The sequence below is a fragment of the Scyliorhinus torazame genome, chromosome 31 (genome assembly GCF_047496885.1).
Source record: "Scyliorhinus torazame isolate Kashiwa2021f chromosome 31, sScyTor2.1, whole genome shotgun sequence".
Taxonomy (NCBI): domain Eukaryota; kingdom Metazoa; phylum Chordata; class Chondrichthyes; order Carcharhiniformes; family Scyliorhinidae; genus Scyliorhinus; species Scyliorhinus torazame.
In genome coordinates, this window is record NC_092737.1 from 14,735,802 (window position 1) to 14,759,019 (window position 23,218).

Sequence of the window (23,218 nt, forward strand, 5' to 3'; positions counted from 1 at the left end):
GGCATTCCTTTGATAAGCCCAGAGACAGAAAAGCGAGCAGTGTTAAACAACAGGCCTTGAATTCCTAGTCTAAGGAAAATAATAATTGTCTGCTGTCAGCAACAATGTGCAGTTGTGCACTTGGTTACATGGTCTGATCTTCTGCCGATTACATACAGAACTTCTTGACTGAAATAAGGCTAATACATCCATCATGCTTTGCCAAGTGCCGATTTCCATGAAATATAGTCAAGCAGCTAGTTAAAATGAATACAGGGTATTTAGGCAACTAATCCACCAACTAAAGTCCGTTCTACACCGTGGCTCTGGTGACAACCTCACATTTCAACCCCCAACTGTCTGAATACAGCGTCCGACTACCCTTTACTTAAACCACGTTTGTCTCTCGCAATCCCACAAGCACCTTGCTTTGTTCACCTCGAATAAAATGGACTTTCACTGATATAGAGCGGTTCACATCCCAACGGATGTCCCAATGCACTTTCAAGTCAATGAACTACATTTGAATATTTGTAACGTGGAAAACCAGTAGCCAGTCTGTGCACAGCAAGATCCCACAACCAACAATAACAAGCAGGTAAGATGTTTCTGGGGATGTTGTTTTAGATAAGGTAAACTCCCCTGCTCTTCATTCAAACAGTCATGAAATCCTTTCCGTCCTCTCGAGCAGGCAGACGAGGGCCTCAGGTTAACGTCTCATCAGAGAGGCAGCGCCTCTGACAGTGCTGACAGTGCTCACCCCCTCAGCACACTGAGTGAGTGAGCGAGACTTGAACCAGAAATTGTGAGACTCAGAGGCCAAAGTGCGACCAATTGAACCACAGCTGGCAGTTTGTCTGAATGCTGCAGCCTGCTTCACCAACCTCCGACAAATTAGTTCAATCACTTATCCACATGCAAATGTCACTCAGATAGTTGCAAATAGGATAGCGCCTTCAGGTACGTGAAGGCAGTCTGGGCAATTTCTGTTCACCTGCACGTTGGAGGGTCTGCTGTGACACGTCTCAGACCTGTCTCCTACTCTGACGGAAGGATTCCTGTCGTGTGTGAGGGGAAAATCCCAACATCCGATTCTCTTCCACCAGTTGGGTTGTTCTGGTCAGTACCTGAAACACAGACAGAACCAGAACTCCAGGATATGGGTCTGTCTCTCTCGACTTGTAACAGGTAATGAACCAGTTCCTGTGCCGAAGCTGTTTCTATCTTTTCCTCTGCTAACTTTATAAACTCCGAAATAGTGTGTCAATGATTGAGATATTGAATAAACTCAGCCTCACAACAGATGATCTGTGGATTTAATAGAAAATACAGAATCCTGTAGACTTTCATTTGTTACTCTGTATTTTGCAATTTATTATTATTTGCACTAAAACGTTCATTACGGTGCAATCTTTTTTTACTTCAAACTTTACTGTAATTTTAATGATTGTCTCTAACTGTGCCGTGAATGATGAATTCTTGTTTTCTTTGTATCCTCACCACCATCTGCCACTTAACACCATGATAATGGCCGTCCATCCATCCATCTTTCTATTGTAATTCAATGAAAACTCATTGTGAATTATCAATATACCCGTGTGTTTTTTCACACATCGTCTCCGCACACTCTATCTGCTCGGTTCTTTCAGTCTTTCTCTCTTTTTCTCGGAGCTCTACTTTTTATCTTTCGGGCTCTTTTGCTCCCTCCCTTTCTCCACTATTTTCTGCTCCCTTTAAACAATGTCAGTTTGGACTTCGAGCACACTACTATTCAGTTGATAACGCCAAGCGCTGCTCCACAGGGTAATCCAGTGAGTAGTGAGAGGAAATTTTCTCTTAAACTCCCGGTAAGAGGAGGTGTGCGTTTGTCCGCAGTAACTGACTCTTGTCCGATTGGTTTGAGACTCGCTTGTTTTTTCTGAGACGAAAGTAATTCGATGTGAAAGAGCAGCTGCTCCCTAAAGCATCTGAGTCTCGGGTTGGGGAGGGCGGGGGGTTCGGTAGGGACAGAGCAGCAACCAAAAAGAAAATGCTGGAAAATCTCAGCAGGTCTGGCAGCATCTGTAGGGAGAGAAAAGAGCTAACGTTTTGAGTCCAGATGACCCTTTGTCAAAGCAACAGCAACCCTCTAAACTCCTTTGATCTGACACATTTCGCACCGCTTGGAAATGGTGTAAAATAAAATAAAATCCAACAATCAAACTGCTCAATAATTCACCTTCGGCGGCTAGTTCGTGTTTTGTTCTGGAGTTGCCGTCGTCACCAACATGACCGCCAGCTCTTTGGTCCTGTCAACATGACCGTTAAAAGGGAGCCGGGTCCTCTCCCCCCTGACCTGGGGGATCCAATGCCCCCATGTTACACTGAACGACCACTCAGGGGGTTAAAATTAATAAACACCTGATAAGTGACAGACAGAATGTGAAAAACAGAGAGTTGTGGACCCAGGAGAAGGTCTCTACATTCACAGCCAGTTTGATGATATGTATCTACAGTTACAACCCACTTTTGTGAATAAAGAATATTTGCAATTCAGGTTATTCTGCCTGGATGTTTATCTTACCCCTGAGTCAGAAGGGCCTCTCCTGAAACCTGAACATATAATCCAGGCTCTGACCCTCCTGTGCTACACTGAGAGAGTGCAGCACTTTCAGAAACAATATTTGATGGGTGTGATGGTAACGTGAGTCCCTTTTGCTCTCTCTGGTGAATGTAATTGTCCCTCAGTCAATATTTAAAGAGTCGATCCGTTCTCCTGGTGCCCTGGGAAAAACCTGTTACTCAGTCAGCCTCACTGGAGAAATATTTTTTCATTTAATTTGGCTTCTCGTGTTCTGTCATCCCATCTCCACACCCGCCTGAATCCAGGGCGATGAGGTCTTCTGCGATCCACAGTTACCTGAGAGGACCAGGCGGACGACTGATGGGGAGGCCCGGAGTGAGGAGCTATACGACCAGACAGGTGGGTAGTGTGAGCTGCTCTCCGTGACGCTTTTTAACTCAACTGTCACCTCGTGACCCAGACGTGATCAATCAAATGTAAACGGTGTCCAAATCCCAGCACCGCACTTCAGGAGGGACGTAGAGGATTCAGAGAGTGTGGGGTAAAGATTGACCAGAATGTTTCCGGGGATGTGGGACTTCAGTCACATGGACAGATTGGAGAAGCTGGGATTGTTACTGGAGAAGAGAAGTTTGAGGGGAGATTTGATCAAGGTTGATGTGCTGGGTGTTCTGGATCACATACAGGTCACCAACACTTGAAATAGTGCAACACTATTTTATTGAATCATTAACTGTTTAAACATACTCAGACTGTGGGTTAATACGACACTAGCTGTAACTAAAGACGTTTGCCTTGTTCTAACCAGTCGATGTACTTAGCACATGGTGAATGTCTGTGTTACAGGCTGTGAGCTCTGTCCTCCTAGCTAGCTGCAACTCGAATGAGCGGGAACTCTGATGCCCCTTCTTTATAGTGCATGTGCTCTCACTGGTGATTGGCTGCGGTGTTGTGTGTGTTGATTGGTCCCACTGTGTGTCCATCAGTGTGTGTCTGCACCATGATATACTGGTGTATATTATGACAAAGGTATTTCAAAACCATGAAGGGTCTGGACATAGTCAAGATGGAAAACTGCTCCCATTGGTGGAAGGATCAGAAACTAGAAATGATTGGTAAAAGAACCAGAGATGACACGAGGAAATCAGTTTTACTCAGTGAGTCATGAGGAATGCAGAGCCTGAGAGTGTGGAGGAGGCAGATTCAATTGTGGTGTCCAAAGGGCAAAGGGAACTCTTCCACTTCTGTAACTTCACCAGTCTCTGCAATGGCCTCAGTGTCCAGCAGCTTCTGAAACTTTCACCCATGTTTCTATCGGTTCCAGATCTGACTATTCCAATCCTTTCCTGGCCGGCTCCACCATCCATGGGTGTCAACTGAGCCTAACCCTCTGTAACCTAACCCGTAACAAACTCCTGCTCACCCACCTTGGCTGATCGATGTTGGCTCCAAGTTCTCCAGTTTAAAGTTCAGGTCCTCCCATTCAATCTCTTCCTGGTTGTGTCTCTTCCTATCCTGGTCACCTCCTCCAACCCAACATCACTCCAGGAAATCTCTGTTCCTGCAACTCGAGCCTCTTGTGCGTCTCCTCATCCTCTGCCCGACCATTGGTGACTGTGGCTTCACCATCCAGACACTTTCCCCTTAACCTCTGTCTCTTCAGGAACATCTTTGGAAACCGACCTCTTTATCCAATCTCCCTCTCCTACAGAATTATCCTTCTATTTTTCGGTGTCAGTTCTTGTCCAGTTGTGCCACCGGGCAGTTGCAAATTAAAATCCAAACCTCATGACACATTCAGCAATGATTTTAATCTTTCCCTTTTATTATTCTTTCTCCTTTGTTGATCTGTCAAGTACTCAGAGTCGGACCTGGAATTTTGCCTGGCTACAGAAAAGGATTTCAGACAGGTTCAGTCCCTTTACAACGATGAGACAGATTACATACCGAGCGTCTACCATTCCTGGCTCCGAGAGAGAAACCGCGTGATCATTTTGGCAAAACGACAGGATCAACTGGTGAGTTCCGTTGAAATGAGAGGCCGGTTCACTTTTCGAATTGGAAACGTTGTGCCTCAATCCATTCCGATTCTCTCACAGAAACTAGGAGCAGCAGGCCATTCGGCCCTTCAATCCTGCTCCATCACTCATTATGATCATGGTTGATCTTCCAACTCAATAGCCTAATCCAGCCTCCCCCACATCCTTTGACCACTTCCGCCCAAGAGCTATATCTTACTCCTTCTTAACACATACAATGATATGGCTTCAACCACTTTCATTGGTAACGAATTCTACAGGCTCACCATTCTCTGGGTGAAGAAATCTTTCCTCATCTCAGTCCTTAAAGTTTACCCCGTATTCTTAGCCTATGACCCCTGGTTCTGGACACCTCCATCTTTGGGAATATCGTTCCTGCATCTACCCTATCTAGCTCTGTTAGAACTTTATAAGTTTCTATGAGATCCTCCTTCATTCTTTTGAACTCCAGCATGTACAATCCTAACCAACATCTCTCCTGATACGTCAATCCCACCATTCCTGGAATCAGTCCGGAAAACCACCTCTGCACTCCCTCAATAGGAAGTACATCCTTCCTCAGATAAGGACATCAAAACTGCACACAATATTCCAGGTGTGGCCTCAACAAGGACCGATATAATTACAGCTAGATATCCATGCTCCTGTACTCGAATCCTCTCGCTATGAAGGCCAACATACCATTTGCCTTCTTTACTGCCTGCTGTACGTGCATGATTACCTTCAGCGACTGGTGTTCGAGGACACACAGGTCTCGTTGCACATTCTCCTCTCTCAATTTATAGCCATTCAGATAATAATCTACTTCCTGTTTTTGCTGCCAGTGGATTACTTCACATTTATTATCCTGCATCCGCCATTCATTTGCCCACTCGCTCAACTTGTCTAAGTCACACTGAAGGAGTTCTGTGCATCCTTCTCACAGCTCACCCTCCCACCCATCTTTGTGTCATCTGGAGATTTTACGTTTAGTTCCTTCCTCCAAATCAATATATATTGTGAACAGCTGGTGTCCCAGCCCTGATACCTGCGGTATCCCACTAGTCACCGCCTGCCATTTGGAAAAAGATCAGCTTATTCCTACTCTTTGTTTCCTGTCTGCCAACCAGTTTTCTATCCACCTTAATACACTACCCCCAATCCCATGCACTTTAATATTACACACTAATCACTTGCGGGACTTTGTCAAAAGCATTCTGGGAGTCCAAATAAACCACATCCACTGGCTCCTCCTCATCAACTCTACTAGTTACATCCTCAAAGAATTCCAGTCCATTTGTCAAGCATGACTTCCCCTTCATAAATCCATGTTGACTCTGCCCAATCCTGCCACTGTTTTCCAAGTGTTCTTCTGTAAAATCTTTGATAATGGACTCTCAAATTTCCCCAATATCGACGTCAGACTTACTGGTCTATAATTCTGTTTTCTCTTTACCTCCTTTTTCAAATAGTGGGGTTACAATAGCTTCCCTCCAGTCTGTAGGAACTGTTCCAGAGTCTATAGAATCCTGGGGGTGTTTCAGCCTTCGATCTCATCAATTTTTCCAACACCATTTCTCTAATAAGATTGATTGCCTACAGTTCCTTTCTCTCACTAAACCCTGCGTCCCCAACATTTCTGGTATTTATTTATGTCCTCCTTTGTGAAGACAGAAACAAAGACAGAAGCAAATGCAATGTTGTCATTTATCTCAAGAGGCTTGGAATATAAAAGCAGGGATGTACTTCTGAAGCTTTATAAAGCACTAGTTAGGCCCCATTTAGAATACTGTGAGCAATTTTGGGCCCCACACCTCAGGAAGGACATACTGGCACTGGAGCGGGTCCAGCGGAGATTCACACGGATGATCCCAGGAATGGTAGGCCTAACATACGATGAACGTCTGAGGATCCTGGGATTATATTCATTGGAGTTTAGGAGGTTGAGGGGAGATCTTTGTCCACCATTATAAATATCCCTGTTTCTGACTGTAAGAGACCTACATTTGTCTTCACCAATCTTTTTCTCTTCACATAACTACAGAAACATTTACAATCAGTTTTTATGTTGCCTGCAAGCTTACTCTCGTACTCTGTTTCCCCCTTAATCAATTATTTGGTCCTGCTTTGCTGAATTCGAAACTTCTCCCAATCCTCAGACCTGTTGTTCTCTTTTTCTTGGCCAGTTTGTCTGCTTCTTCCTTGGATCCAATGCTATCTCTACTCTCCGTTTGGCCACCTTTCCCATTTTTGGACCAGACAGGGATACAAAATTCTTGCAGTTCACACATGCACTCTTTGAATGTTTGCCATTGCCTGGCGATCGTCATCCTTTTAAGTAACGTTTCTCAGTCCATCATAGCCAACTCGCACCTCATACCATCGCAGTTTCCTTTATTAAGATTCAGGACTCAGATCAGAATTAACTAGGTCACTCTCTATCTTGATGAATAAATCTTTCATGTTTATGGTTGCTCATTCCCAAGCGGTCTCACGCAACTAGATTGCCAATAATTCCTTTCTCATTACCATAGTACCCAGTCCAGAACGGCATATTCTACAGTTGCTTCAAAATCTTGGTCCAGAAAACCACCCTATGGGACAGCACAGTGGTTAGCACTGTGGCTTCACAGCGCCAGAGTCCCAGGCTGGAACGTTCAATTCCCGGCTGGGTCACTGTCTGTGTGGAGTCTGCATATTCTCCCCGTGTCTGCCTGGGATTCCTCCGAGCGCTCCGGTTTCCTTCCACTCGTCCCGAAAGACGTGCTGTTCGGTGAATTGGACATTCTGAACTCTCCCTCTGTGTCCCCGAACACGCGCCGGAATGTGACGGCTTCGGGCTTTTCACAGTAACTTCATTGCAATGGAAGCCTACTTCTGACAATAAAGATTATTATTATTATACACTTATATAATTCCTCCACTATGGTTTTGTGACTAATTTGATTTGCCCAAACTATATGCAGATTAACGTCACCCATAATTACAGATGTTCAGTGTCACAAACACTCTGACACCCAACACATGCACCCAAACACAGAATCACAAACAAGAAACACGCAGAATTATACGCAGAGCATACACAGAATCACAGTCAGAATCGCACACAGTCAGAATCGTACACATAGAATCACACACACAGAACACGCACAAATACACAGAATCACGCACAGCACACACAAAAAAAAATCATACACAACACACACCCAGAATCACACACACAATCACAAACACCCAGAATCACACACAACACATACGAAGGAGCACACACAACAAACACACTTGCACAGAATCATACACAACACACACAGAATCACACACACGCAACACACACACACAATCACACATACAGAATCACACACAGAATCACACACAACAGTCACAAACATAACACGCAGAGCATCACACACAACACAGAATCACACATAACACAGACACACACAGAATCACATACAACACACATATCCAGAATCACACACAACCCATATATCCAGAATCACACACAATAGGCACACACAAAATCACTCACAACAAACATACTGAATCACACACAAAATTACAACAGAATCATACACAACACACACAGAATCACACACACACACAGAATCACACACAAAAAGAATCACAGACAACACTCATACACAGAATCACACACACACAGAATCACATACAACAGACATACACAGAATCACACACACAAAGAATCACACGCAACACACGCGCCCATACACAGAATTAAACACAACACAAAGACCCACACACATACCCACGCACAGAATCACACAAAACACACACGCACACCGACACACAGAATCACCCACACATACAGAATCAGGGAGCGATCGATGGGATGCACGTCGCCGTGCGGCCACCTGCAGATAAGAGGGCCGTGTTCACCAATAGGAAGGGGACCTATTCCATGAACATTCAGGTATCTGCGACCACCGCATGATGATCCTGCACGTCTGCGCCCGGTACCCGGGCAGTGTACATGACTCATACGTATTGGCGCAGTCTTACATCCCCACATGTTTGAGGCACGTCCCCCTCCCCCCGCCGGCTGAGGGGCTGGTTGCTGGGTGCCAGAGGTTACCAGTTGCAGTCGTGGCTGATGACGCCTATATGGAGGCCACAGAGTGACGCGGAGAACGGCTACAACGATGCCCATGCAGCGACCAGGGGTGTGGTAGAGAGGTTCTTTGGGCTGCTAAAAATGCGTTTCAGATGCCTGGACCGTTCTGGAGGGGCCCTCGAGTACCCGGCAGATAGGGTCGGCCGCATCGTTGTGGTGTGCTGTGTCCTGCACAACATAGCCCAGCAGAGGGGTGATGTGCCGCAGGCAGAGGAGGGCGGAGTGGAGGAGCAGCAAGACGAGGCGCAGACCTCCCCAGATGAGGAGGATGGGAGCAATGGTCAGGACAGATGGGCTAGACATGGACGGGAGGCTGCCCACCGTTACCGGCTGGGCCAGCGGGCACAGGACAGGCTGATAGCCACCCGGTTCACTGACTAGGGGGCGTGGGAATCGCCGAGTATGGGCACAGACCGCACACCATGACACCAGCCGATCACCCTCACCCCCCCCCCCCATCCACCCACCACCCCCCCCCCCCCCCCACCGACCACCAACACCCTTACCCCTCCCCACCCACCCACCCGCATGCACACCACCCCTCCTTTGCACATCCACCTGCGGCACAACGGGCTGGGCTCCCACGGTCACCGGTGGAAGCGTGTCTATTGCAGGCCATGGAGGATGATGACAACCCGCTCTGCAATGAGCTCCTGGCTCCACATCGTTGGACAATGTCTGACCCATGGCCGCAGTACCACCATCCACCCGGACCATCGCTGTATGCGGCCATGACACTGCAGCGCACGGTCCCGTCCTCTGCCCGGGGGGATGGCGAGGGCAACCCGGGGGGGAGGGGGAGGCACACTCACCTGGGGCCGACGTAATACCACCCCTCACACACACACTGGCGCTCAACATACACGACACCCCCCATACACTTCGGACAGAGCACAAAGGCAGCTTCTGTAGGTGTGAAAGTGATTTTAATAACAAACAGCCCATACACGTGCCCTAGCCCCTATAACTCGTCTGTGCCCTGCACCCATGCCAACTTACTCAGTGTCTAATTGTTTGGCCTTACGGACCCTTTGACTACGCCTAGGTGGTTCCCCAGACGGTGCAGCAGAACTGGAGGTGGACTCCTGCAATTCCTGCCCTCTGACTCGGGAACCCTTTGGCGGCCGTTTCCTGGGGCGCCCTGACCTAGATGGGCCAGACTGCGGCTCGGGCGACTGGGATGGCGAACTGCCAGCCTGTCCTGCCCGTTGCCCACCCGGTGCACCTGGCATGGAGGGGGGGGGGGGGGAGTCCGAGGTGCTGCAGTGTTCCTGGACCTCCCCTACAGGAGGACCAGGGACGGGCGCCAGCAACTCCTCCTCCCTCGGGGTGCCCAATGGCCCCCAGGCCTCTACATGGGTCGGGGGTGCGAACGGACCGGCCATCCGACGCCCCTCCGAAATCTGGCGCTGCCAGTCCTGGAGGCCCGTGCTGGTATCGACAAGGGTCTACAAGTATGCAGCCATGGGGCTCAGGGAGTTGGCCATCCCTGTCTGTGACTGTGCGACGCCGGCTAGCACATGGGCAATGGCGCCGATGCCCTCAGCGATGGCCTGCTGAGACTGGGCCATGGCCTGCTGAGACAGGGCCACGGCATTGAGCGCCACTGCCATCGGCCGCTGGCTCATGGCCTCCTGTGAGAGGGCAGCCATGTCCTGGGCCACAGACGCCGCCTGCACGGAAAGCCCCAGGCCTCGCAAACTGCTCCCCATGTCTGACACCGCCGCACACATTGCCTTCACCGCGGACGCCACCCATGCTGTGTCGGCCTGGGTGGCAGGCATGACTGGCACCACTCCCAGCTCCTGGATGCGGGTGCACTCCTCCACCTGCATCTGCAGCCGCCGCACAGCTAGCCGTCACCCCCTTCGATCGTCCCTAGTTCCGTGACTGCATCGGGTCTATGGGTGGGTGTGGTAACTCCAGGAACCCGGGACTCGTCTGGACGGCAAATGGTTGCTGAGGCCAGCCTGCCCTCCGACTGCCCGGCCCCTCGTCTGCTCCTACCTCCACCTGCTGTACCGGTACAGCTGTGTTGTGCGCACCAGTGAGTGTACCAGAAGCCTCATCGCTAAAGTGCCCAACCGAGGTAGTGTCTCTGCGATGGTGGAGGGTGTTGGAGATAGCAGTGGCGTTGTGTCGTGATCATTGTCCGACCCAGAGTCCATGGTCCCCTGGGGTGGCAGTTCCTGTCCACCCGTCCACTGTGTGTCGGTGTCATGTGTGTCAGTGTCATGTGTGTCGGTGTCCCGGGTAGGGCTGTCCTGGGTAGTGGTGTCCTGGGTAGGGCTGTCCTGGGTAGTGGTGTCCTGGGTAGGGATGTCCTGGGTAGTGTTGTCCTGGATAGGGGTGTCCTGGGTAGGGGTGTCCTGGATAGGGGTGTCCTGGGTAGTGTTGTCCTGGGTAGTAGTGTCCTGGGTGGGGATGTCCTGGGTAGTGTTGTCCTGGGTAGTGGTGTCCTGGGTAGGGATGTCCTGGGTAATGTTGTCCTGGGTAGTGGTGTCCTGGGTAGTGGTGTCCTGGATAGGGGTGTCCTGGGTAGGGGTGTCCTGAATAGGGGTGTCCTGGGTAGGGGTGGCCTGTGTAGGGGTGTCCTGGATCGGGGTGTCCTGGGTAGGGGTATCCTGGATAGGGGTGTCCTGGGTAATGTTGTCCTGGGTAATGTTGTTCTGGGTAATGTTGTCCTGGGTAATGGTGTCCTGGGTAATGGTGTCCTGGGTAATGTTGTCCTGGGTAATGGTGTCCAGGGTAGGGGTGTCCTGGGTAATGTTGTCCTGGGTAATGTTGTTCTGGGTAATGTTGTCCTGGGTAATGGTGTCCTGGGTAGTGTTGTCCTGGGTAATGGTGTCCAGGGTAGGGATGTCCTGGGTAATGTTGTCCTGAGTAGTGGTGTCCTGGGTAGTGGTGTCCTGGATAGGAGTGTCCTGGGTAGGGGTGTCCTGAATAGGGGTGTCCTGGGTAGGGGTGGCCTGTCTAGGGGTGTCCTGGATCGGGGTGTCCTGGGTAGGGGTATCCTGGATAGGGGTGTCCTGGGTAATGTTGTCCTGGGTAATGTTGTTCTGGGTAATGTTGTCCTGGGTAATGTTGTCCTGGGTAATGGTGTCCAGGGTAGGGATGTCCTGGGTAATGTTGTCCTGAGTAGTGGTGTCCTGGGTAGTGGTGTCCTGGATAGGAGTGTCCTGGGTAGGGGTGTCCTGAATAGGGGTGTCCTGGGTAGGGGTGGCCTGTCTAGGGGTGTCCTGGATCGGGGGGGCCTGGGTAGGGGTATCCTGGATAGGGGTGTCCTGGGTAATGTTGTCCTGGGTAATGTTGTCCTGGGTAATGTTGTCCTGGGTAATGGTGTCCTGGGTAATGTTGTCCTGGGTAATGGTGTCCTGGGTAGTGTTGTCCTGGGTAGTGGTGTCCTGGGTAGTGGTGTCCTGGGTAGGGATGTCCTGGGTAATGTTGTCCTGGGTAGTGGTGTCCTGGGTAGTGGTATCCTGGGTAGGGATGTCCTGGGTAATGTTGTCCTGGGTAGTAGCGTCGTGGGTAGTGGTGTTCTGGGTAGTAGTGTCCTGGGTAGTGGTGTGCTGGGTAGGGATGTCCTGGGTAATGTTGTCCTGGGTAGTAGTGTCCTGGGTAGGGGTGTCCTGAGTAGGGATTTCCTGGGTAATGTTGTCCTGGATAATTTTGTCCTGGGTAGTGGTGTCCTGGGTAGGGATGTCCTGGGTAATGTTGTCCTGGCTAGTAGTGTCCTGGGTAAGGGTGTCCTGGGTACAGGTGTCCTGGATCGGGGTGTCCTGGGTAGGGGTGTCCTGAATAGGGGTGTCCTGGGTAGGGGTGGCCTGGGTAGTGCTGTCCTGGGTAGTGGTGTCCTGGGTAGTGGTGTCCTGGGTAATGTTGTCCTGGGTAGTAGTGTCCTGGGTAGTGGTGTGCTGGGTAGTGGTGTCCTGGGTAGTGGTGTCCTGGGTAGTGGTGTCCTGGGTAGGAGTGTCCTGGGTAGTGGTGTCCTGGATAATTTTGTCCTGGATAATTTTGTCCTGGGTAGTGGTGTCCTGGGTAGGGATGTCCTGGGTAATGTTGTCCTGGCTAGCAGTGTCCTGGGTAGGGGTGTCCTGGGTACAGGTGTCCTGGATAGGGGTGTCCTGGGTAGGGGTGGCCTGGGTAGGGGTGTCCTGGGTAATGTTGTCCTGGCTAGTAGTGTCCTGGGTAGGGGTGTCCTGGGTACAGGTGTCCTGGATAGGGGTGTCCTGGGTAGGGGTGGCCTGGATAATTTTGTCCTGGGTAGTGGTGTCCTGGGTAGGGATGTCCTGGGTAATGTTGTCCTGGCTAGTAGTGTCCTGGGTAAGGGTGTCCTGGGTAAGGGTGTCCTGGCTACAGGTGTCCTGGATCGGGGTGTCCTGGGTAGGGGTGTCCTGAATAGGGGTGTCCTGGGTAGGGGTGGCCTGGGTAGTGGTGTCCTGGGTAGTGGTGTCCGGGGTAGTGGTGTCTTGGGTAATGTTGTCCTGGGTAGTAGTGTCCTGGGTAGGGGTGTCCTGGGTAGGGGTGTCCTGGGTAGTGGTGTCCTGGGTAGTGGTGTCCTGGGTAGGGGTGTCCTGGGTAGGGGTGTCCTGGGTAGGGATTTCCTGGGTAATGTTGTCCTGGATAATTTTGTCCTGGATAATTTTGTCCTGGGTAGTGGTGTCCTGGGTAGGGATGTCCTGGGTAATGTTGTCCTGGCTAGTAGTGTCCTGGGTAGGGGTGTCCTGGGTACAGGTGTCCTGGATAGGGGTGTCCTGGGTAGGGGTGGCCTGGGTAGGGGTGTCCTGGGTAATGTTGTCCTGGCTAGTAGTGTCCTGGGTAGGGGTGTCCTGGGTACAGGTGTCCTGGATAGGGGTGTCCTGGGTAGGGGTGGCCTGGGTAGGGGTGTCCTGGGTAGGGGTGTCCTGGGTAGGGGTGTCCTGGCTCGGCTGCGACGGGGGTCTGTGGCTGCCCCCCTCGTCGCCGGGTGTCGCACACCTGCGTCGCCGCATTCGCACGAGATGGGGGCGACGTCTCCGTGTTGCTCCGGGCCTGTCCCTGTCTCATGGCCACCCTGGGGCGTCCTGGGGGCGTCGCATGCCGGAGGGGCCGGTTCTCTCCCTGTCTCATGGCTGCCTTGGGGGTATCGCATGCCGGAGGGGCCGGGTCTCTCCCTGTCTCATGGCCGCCCTGGGGCGTCCTGGGGTTGGTCTGTATCCGCAGGGACGGGTGCCTCGACGTTTGGTCGTGCAATACACAATACAGCATGCATGGTTAGACACATAGGCGGTGATTGGGGGATATGGGGCAGGGGGGATATGGGGGAGGGGGAAATGGGGGAGGGGGTTTATGGGGGAGGGGGGATATGGGGGAGTGGGGTATGGGGGAAGGGAGATATGGGGAAAGGGGATATGGGGAGGAGGGATATGGGGGAGGGGGGATATGGGGGGAGGGGGGTATGGAGGAAGCGGGATATGGGGGAAGGGGGATATGGGGGAGGGGGATATGGGGAGGGGGGTTATGGGGAGGAGGTATATGGGGGAGGGGGGATATGGGGAAGGGGGATATGGGGATGGGGGGATATGGGGGAAGGGGACGGGCCATGGGGGGTCTCATTTGGTGGTGCGCTCCGACCTCTGCATCGGCAACCTCCCGGTCCTCAGGTCTGCCTGCCAGTTCCAGGGCCCTCTCCTCATGAACGGTGAGCGGTCTCTCCTCAGCTGGGCCCTCTCCGATCCCCTCAGGCTCCCTGTTGTTGTGTGCACACTTCTCCTGTGGGGGGTGGGCAGGTGGGCGGCAGAGATAAAGGGCAACAGTGTTAGGCAGGGATATATATGCAGGCCAGTGGTTGTGGGTATATTGGCAGAGATGCGCAGCACATTAGGGTTAGGGTTAGTTGCACCTGGGGGTGTGCCGCACATCGCGGGGGGGGGGGGGGGTACTTACCCAGGCTGCCCTAACAGGGTCGTTCACCTTAAACAGGGTGAGGTCCCTAAGCCAAATCTGTATTCATTTTGTTACTGTCCAATTTCTCTCAGTGTGAACATCCCGGGTGTTATAAATAGAGGCTTATACTGGAAAAATTAGAACGTTATGGTAGCATTTCCAAATTGCTGTTGAAGCCTCAGCTGGAGAATTGGGTCCAATTCTGGGCACGATGTTTTAGAAAATGATGGAGAAGGTACCGAGGTGATTCAACTGGAATTTGGAGTTGAGGGGCGAGATTCTCCGACCCCCCGCCGGGTCGGAGAATCGTCGGGGGCGGGCGTGAAGCCCGCCCCCGCCGGTTGCCGAATTCTCCGGCACCGGAGATTCAGCAGGGGCGGGAATCGCGCCGCGCCGGTTGGCGGGCCCCCCCCCCCGGCGGTTCTCCGGCGCAGATGGGCCGAAGTCCCACTGCTAGAATGCCTGTCCCGTGGATGAAATCACCTCTCTTACCGGCGGGACAAGGCGACGCGGGCGGGCTCCGGGGTCCTGGGGGTGCGGGGCGATCTGGCCCCGGGGGGTGCCCCCACGGTGGCCTGGCCCGTGATCGGGGCCCACCGATCCGCGGGCGGGCCTATGCCGTGGGGGCACTCTATTCCTTCCACCTTCGCCACGGTCTCCACCATGGCGGAGGCGGAAGAGACCCCCTCCACAGCGCATGCGCGGGGATGCCGTGAGCGGCCGCTGACGCTCCCGCGCATGCGCCGCCCGGCAATGTCATATCCGCGCCAGCTGGCGGGGCACCAAAGGCCTTACCCGCCAGCTGGCGGAGCGGAAATCAGTCCGGCGCCGGCCTAGCCCCTCAAGGTTAGGGCTCAGCCGCTCAAGATGCGGAGGATTCCGCACCTTTGGGGCGGCGCGATGCCGGACTGATTTGCGCTGTTTTTGGCACCGGTCAGCGGACATCGCGCCGATTACGGAGAATTTCGCCCGAGGGATTTAGGTAAAAAGAAGTTGCTGGAAACCTTTGGGAATGTCTGCCTTTGAGCAAAGCAGATTGACGGGGAGAATGAACAGCGATTTTAAAACTTATCAAGCATTTTGATAAGGGCGAATGAGGAAACATTGTTTTACAACCACTGACTGATCGGTAACCAGAGGTTCTGAAGTTAAGTTCATTGTCTGGAGAGCCAGCCGAGGGGAGAGGGATTCTTTTGAAGTAACAGATTGTTATGATCTGGAACACGTCGCCTGAAAGGCCAGTGGAAGCAGGTCCAACCGGTCGATCCAAACGGAATTCGGATATCTGCTTAAAAGGGAGAATAGCAGGGCTGTGGAGAAAGAGTAGAGCAACAGGAATACTGCCTGAGCTGGCAGAGGCTCGATGGACTGAATGACATCCTGTCCTGTTAGATTCTTTGAATCTCCATTTCTCATTGCAGATTAGCTCATATTGATGCTCGGGTTTAGCTCAGTTGGCTGGACAGCTGGTTCATGATGCAAAGCAGTCGGCAGTGTGGATTCAATTCCTGTACCGGTTGTGGTTATTCATGAAGGCCCCATCCCCGCCTCCTCAACCTCGGTCCTCGTCTCAGGTGTGGTGACCCTCAGGTTAAGGGGAAAGCAGCCAGCAGTCATCTGGGACGATGGTGACTTCACCTTTTTTACTTACCTATTTCCAGATTGGTCTGTGTTCTTCTCACATCGTGGATGACGGGCAGTCGGCGCTGATGGAAGGTATGAAGGTTGCTGCTTCAGAGAGAGGCAAAGGAGCTGCACGGCTGATTTACAGACATGTGGCTGAGCTTGTGAGAGCGAGGTATCCGGAGGTGAAGAAGCAAAGTTTTATCACAGATCCCAAGCTCAACAGAGGAGGACTTTGTGTATTAGGCAAACAGGTACAATTCGCGTGCAGTGATACTCTCACACCAGCTGTGATTCACTGGGTTTGACTCTTCCCTCTGAGCTGTAAGGTTCTGAGTTCGAGATCCTACCAGAACTGGATCATTAAAACCAAGGTTGACACTGGCAGCACAGTACGGAGGGAGTGCTGCACTGTTCGTGATGCTGTCTTTTTGGATGAGACAGTGAGCTGATGCCCAAGTATTTGATCAGTTGATCAGGCATCGGATCCCTGACCATCACTATGCCCCAGCTCGACAGACCCCTGCCCCCGATGTGACGAGACACTCCCCAATCCCGCTCCGGCCAGATCTGGCCCTCCTGGTGTGACCAAATCCATCCCCTCCCCCTCCCGCACTGAAGGCCAACTCTCCCAGACTGCCCCCGCCAGGATTGAGTCCCCTCCCTCCCAGACCAACAGTCACCCCCCTCCCCACTGACCCCTCTTCTCAAACTGACCACCCTCCCAAACAGATGTCCCTCCTGGACAAAACTGCTTCCCGGGCTGGCCCCCCTTCCTCTTTTCCAACCGGACTGACCGATCTGACTCTGACCTCCCACAACCCCCCCGCAAAAAAAATTCCCTCGACGAATAACTTACCCAGTTCCTGTAAATTATCTCTTCAAACCTCCCCCTTGGGGGAGGGGGGATATGGGGGAGGGGGTGTATGAGGGAGGGGGGATATGGGGGAAGGGGACGGGCCATGGGGGGTATCACCTGGTGGTGCGCCCCGACCTCTGCATCGGCAACCTCCCGGTCCTCGGGTACGCCTACCAGTTCCAGGGCCCTCTCCTCATGAACGGTGAGCGGTCTCTCATCAGCTGGGCCCCCTCCGATCCTCTCAGGTTCCCTGTTGTTGTGTGCATGCTTCTCCTGTGGGGGGTGGGCAGGAGCGATCCAAGCCGGAGCGATCCAAGCCGTTTTTGGCGCCGGGTTCCGGCGATCGCGCCGATTACTGGGGGAATCCCGCCCAGGATGTTTCTTGTTGAGATGATACTCATCTCCCATTGTCTCCACTGGAGATTACAATAAGCTCCTGTATGTTCCAGAAGTATCTTTGACTTAAACAGGATGAGGTCTCTAAGCCAAATCTGTATTCATTCTGTTACTGTCCAATTTATCTCAGTGTGAACATCCCGGGTGTTGTAAATAGAGGCTTATACTGGAAAAATTAGAACGTTATGGTGACATTTCCCAATTGCTGTTGAGGCCTCAGCTGGAGAATTGGGTCCAATTCTGGGCACGATGTTTTAGAAAATGATGGAGAAGGTGCCGAGGTGATTCAACTGGAATTTGGAGGTGAGGGATTTAGGTTAAAAGAAGTTGCTGGAAACCTTTGGGAATGCCTGCCTTTGAGCAAAGCAGATTGACGGGGAGAATGAACAGCGATTTTAAAACTTATCAAGCATTTTGATAAGGGCGAATGAGGAAACATTGTTTTACAACCACTGACTGATCGGTAACCAGAGATTCTGAAGTTAAGTTCATTGTCTGGAGAGCCAGCCGAGGGGAGAGGGATTCTTTTGAAGTAACAGATTGTTATGATCTGGAACACGTCGCCTGAAAGGCCAATGGAAGCAGGTCCAATCGGAAGATCCAAACGGAATTTGGATATCTGCTTAAAAGGGAGAATAGCAGGGCTGTGGAGATGCAAAGCAATCGGCAGTGTGGATTCAATTCCTGTACCGGTTGTGGTTATTCATGAAGGCCCCATCCCCGCCTCCTCAACCTCAGTCCTCGTCTCAGGTGTGGTGATCCTCAGGTTAAGGGGAAAGCAGCCAACTTTGGGTCATCTGGGACGATGGTGACGTCACTTTTTTTACTTACCTATTTCCAGATTGGTCTGTGTTCTTCTCACATCGTGGATGACGGGCAGTCGGCGCTGATGGAAGGTATGAAGGTTGCTGCTTCAGAGAGAGGCAAAGGAGCTGCACGGCTGATTTACAGACATGTGGCTGAGCTTGTGAGAGCGAGGTATCCGGAAGTGAAGAAGCAAAGTTTTATCACAGATCCCAAGCTCAACAGAGGACTTTGTGTATTAGGCAAACAGGTACAATTCGCGTGCAGCTATACTCTCACATCAGCTGTGATTCACTGGGTTTGACTCTTCCCTCTGAGCTGTAAGGTTCTGGGTTCGAGATCCTATCAGAACTGCATCATTAAAACCAAGGTTGACACTGGCAGCACAGTACGGAGGGAGTGCTGCACAGTTGGTGATGCTGTCTTTTTGGATGAGACAGTGAGCTGATGCCCAAGTATTTGATCAGTTGATCAGACATCGGATCCCTGACCATCACTATGCCCCAGCTCGACAGACCCCTGCCCCCGATGTGACGAGACACTCCCCAATCCCACTCCGGCCAGATCCGGCCCTCCTGGTGTGACCAAATCCATCCCCTCCCCCTCTCGGACTGAAGGCCAACTCTCCCAGACTGCCCCCGCCAGGATTGAGCCCCCTCCCGCCCAGACCAACAGTCACCCCCCTCCCCACTGACCCCTCTTCTCAACTGACCACCCTCCCAAACAGATGTCCCTCCTGGACAAAACTGCTTCCCGGGCTGGCCCCCCTTCCTCTTTTCCAACCGGACTGACCGATCTGACTCTGATCTCCCACCACCCCCCCCCCAAAAAAAATTCCCTCAACGAATAACTTACCCAGTTCCTGAAATTATCTCTTCAAACCTCCCCCTTCTATGGCAGCTAATCCTCTAAAAAGTGGAGTGACTTCACTACCGTATGGAGGTGAAGGCAAAATATTTCATCCTCATTTCACATTGTCCTCACTTTTCCTGATTTCTTTCATTCCCAGTTCCTGATTTCTCTTCAAGTTCCATCGATAAATGTCCCCACTCTGATCAGCGAGGTGATCAGTAACATGAAGAAACGTAGGGATGAATATTACGAACCGATTCCTCTCCAGCCGGATGATGTACGGTCAATATTCCTGAACAGAACCGTGATCGACACGTTGCTGCCGGGTGGGAGAATCATTCAGAATGGAGCAGTGTTCAAACCGTTGGAGAGTAACCTGGATATTTTACTGAAGCGAGATATCGTCTGGAGAGCTGATCGAAAGGATAACACACGGGCTGTGAGTTTGGGCGCAGCTCCCTTCAGAGATCCCATGGGGAACCGTGTTTTCATGATCGACATGTTTGGGGAAGATTTATCAGCCGTGAAAAATGTCTTCCTTGCTCAGCTACAAAGTCTGCCTCCTTTACAAGACAATGTAATCTGTCTCCTGTTTGTAAATCCATCACTGTCCCCACAGATATCGGAATTCTGTATCAATGAAATGGGGCTTGAGAAAGGGAAGCAAGACTGGGATGATGAGTATATAATAGAGATTGATATTTTGCAAAACGTTATTTAGCAATGAGGAACTGACTCTTTATTCCTGACTCATCAATACAACAAATTCTGCTCCAAAGTTCCCGTCTTCTTCCACCATTTGCCTATATCTTTGTTCCTTTCTCCTCTTGCCGTTATTTTGTGGCCTATAGTCCACAGAAGCAAAACATCACAGCTGCCATGAATCCAAAATCAATGCTGGAAATCACCAGGCCATGTCTGTGGTGAGAAATCGGGTGAACATACGTGGTTATTTGTGGTGATTGTCCACTTAAGGGCAACACAGCAGCATAAGGGTCACCTGGCTTGGGGGTCCAATTGGGGCTTAGAGTGGTTAATCACCTCAGGTGTGAGAATCCTCCTATTTAAACCTGATTTCCCTTGTGTATTACCTTTATATCTTTGTCATCTTGGCCATTATAACTTTTGTATCTGGATGATTACTGAATTGCCCCGGGCAGAACTGCCTTTCTGCTTTGGCATCTGGAGACCCCCGGTGCCAATGCCAGTTTGGTCTGGCCCAGTAACTATATATTTTGATGGACTTGGCTGGCAGCCAATCGGCTACTTTGATTTCCCAGGACTTGACTGGCTGACGACAAAGTGCGGGTTCAATTCCTTCAGCCTCCCTGAACAGGAGCCGGAATGTGGCGCCTAGGGGCTTTTCTAGTAACTTCATTTGAAGCCTACGTGTAACTTAATCGACAATAAGCGATTTTCATTTCATTACCTGCCGCACTACGTGGTGTTGTCCCTGGGTTAGCAGTATCAGTGGGTCTGGTCCATGAGATGGAGAATGATGATAACCCGCTCTGCAATGGGTTCTGGTGCCCGTGTTGTTTGACAATGTCTGACTCCTGCCTACGATAGCGCTTTCCACCGTCCACCTGGGTGATTCCTGATGCGAGCTGGGCATTGCATCACATGTTCCCATCGATTCCCTGGGGTGGCGGGGAAGGTCGGGGAAGCCCAGCCCACCCACGTCTACCCATTCCCCTGTCCTCCCCCTGTGCCCCCTCTGGCCAGGCCAGATCAGCCTACCCCTCACACCCATCTGACAGAGCCCCGGGGTAGGTTCTAACTGTGTGAACCAGTGTTCAATGTGCACAAATACATGCATATACGTGCCCTAGACCCTATAATTTAACTGTGCCCTGCACCTGTGCCAACTTAACTGATGTCTTACTTTCTGGCGTTAGGATCCTTAGACAATACATCAGGAGTGGAGGCGGCCTGCTGTGCTTTCCGCCCTATGACCTGGGTTTCCAAAACTGGTCTCTGATAATCTCGGTGATATCAAGGAGTGATTGTGAGATTTGTGGCATTCAGTCATTCTATGTTGCCTCCTTTGCCAAAGTGCATCCGGCAACGTGGCACATTGTGAGTGCCATCTGGCACAGTGGGGAAAGGGGGAATGTGTCGCAAGTTCGAGAGGAACAAGCGAGTTTGGGCTTATGGTTCACAACCTCTTCATCATTGAGGGTTTTCCTCACCCCCCCCCCCCCCCCCCCCCCCGCGTTCTATATCTGAACACATATTGGTTCCAAAGATTCCTCAACGACCCACCCAGGCAGCACAGTGGCAGCTAGCACTGCTGCCTTACAGCGCCAGGGATCCGGATTTGATTCTGCCCTTGGGTGATTGTCTGTGTGCAGTTTCCAGGATCTCCCAATGTCTGTGTAGGTTTCCTCCAGGTGCTCTAGTTTCCTCTCACAGTCCAAAGATGTGCAGGTTAGGTGGACTGGCCATGCTAAATTGGCCCTTAAGTGTCCAGGGATGCACAGATTAGGTTATGGGGCTAGGGTGGATGGTGGAGTGGATGTGGGTCGAGTGCTCTTTTGGGGGGGTTCAGTGCAGACTTGAAGGGCCGAATGGCCTCCTTCTGCACTGTAGAGATTCTATGAATTCACCAACACTGTGAGCAAATCAACTTCAATGAAATGTTGTCTCACCCACGAGGGTTCCTAATTGCTCTCCAAAAATCATTGTAATTTGGATGGATTCGACAAATGTCGACTTCAGAATTTCAATCTCAGCTTTTGTAATTACTTTCCCCTGGATGTCTGACTGAAACACAAATGCGCAAGTACAATTCAACTAGTTTTGTTGCACCCATACTGCTCAAAAGGTTTACCTTTGGCAGAACCAACTGCAGCATGGAGCCTCCAACCATTCATGATGCCTTCTCTGATCTTCATGGATTCTTCGGAGCACTCTTTAATATTACCCGGGCTTCTCCTGAGCCCATCTTTTAAAGTCTGCTCCCAGTTGTCCTTCTCCTGATTGGAGCCTATTTCTAAGTCCTCTTCGTTAATCGCGTCCCAATCTCATCCTGCACTGAGGAGTTCCGGCGAGCAGGGCAGTATTCGGCTGCCTGAGGAACAGTATTCAAAGACCGAGACCTCAAACCCAGAACAAGCCCATGGTCTACAGAGCAACCACGGTCCCCGCCCTCCTGCATGCAGGCACCTCAAATCCTTGGAGATATCACCAACGCTGCCTCTGCAAAATCCTGCAGTTCCACTGGCGTACCCACGTCAGCGTCCTCACCCAGGCCAACATCCCAGGTATCGGGGCACGCTCGACCAGCTGGGACGGGCGGGCCACATTGCCCGCGTGCCCGACGCAAGACTCCCGAAGCAAGTGCCCGACCCCGAGCTTCGCCGAGCATACCCCCCACCCGAAGCACCCGCTGCACAAAGAGGGTTTCTTTTCCACATGTTCATTTTGTCTATTATTTCTGACTGTTCAGTGAGGGGGCGTCTCCCCCATTCCCCTCACTAGTTCCAGGTTCAGCTTTTCCAAGTGGCCCCTCAACGTCATTTAGCAAATTCCAACTTGAAGACTCTCCTCCGCCCAGTGAGTGAGGAGACAGAGGGAAGGGAAGGATGGCGGGCAGCAACTGAGCCTCAAGCTGAGGGAAAACCGTCAACAGCAAAGAGAAAGCGCGCGAGGGGCGGGGGGGGGGGGGGGGGAGGGGAAGCAAGCGGCGCTGTGATTGGCGGATTGGCGACGCGCGAGCGCAGTGGGCGAGGCTCAACTTTCCAACGGCAATGGGTGAAGAGCGGCGGGAGGGCGCGGGAAAGAGAGCGATTGGCTGATCGGCGAGCGCTCTGATTGGCGGATCGGCGCGCGGGCGCGAGACAAAAGAGGGCGGGAAGGAACGCGGCGCTCTGCGTGGCTGAGCGGCCAGCGCGCGATCGCTGTGGGCGGGGCTCGGTTTCAAACGCCAGCGGCCGGTGCGCGAGCGGGCGCGGTGACTGGAGCGGCCAGTTGGTCGGGTGGAGCGGAAAGCCCGGGTTGGGCGCGGGGGGGGCTGCTGTTGGGTTCTGCTTATCTCCAGTAGGTTAGCTGCACTCCAACAGGGA

General features: G+C 52.0%; 1 protein-coding gene across 1 annotated transcript; it reads left to right on the forward strand.

Annotated features, from left to right (window-relative positions):
- Positions 1-838: 838 nt before the first annotated feature.
- Positions 839-21,325, forward strand: LOC140404815 (histidine N-acetyltransferase-like). Its single transcript, XM_072493552.1, has 6 exons — positions 839-1,167; positions 2,848-2,941; positions 4,399-4,560; positions 16,279-16,494; positions 18,337-18,549; positions 19,309-21,325. The coding sequence occupies exons 1-6, from the start codon at positions 1,139-1,141 to the stop codon at positions 19,870-19,872; spliced, it is 1,278 nt and encodes a 425-aa protein (XP_072349653.1). The 5' UTR covers positions 839-1,138; the 3' UTR covers positions 19,873-21,325.
- Positions 21,326-23,218: the final 1,893 nt, after the last annotated feature.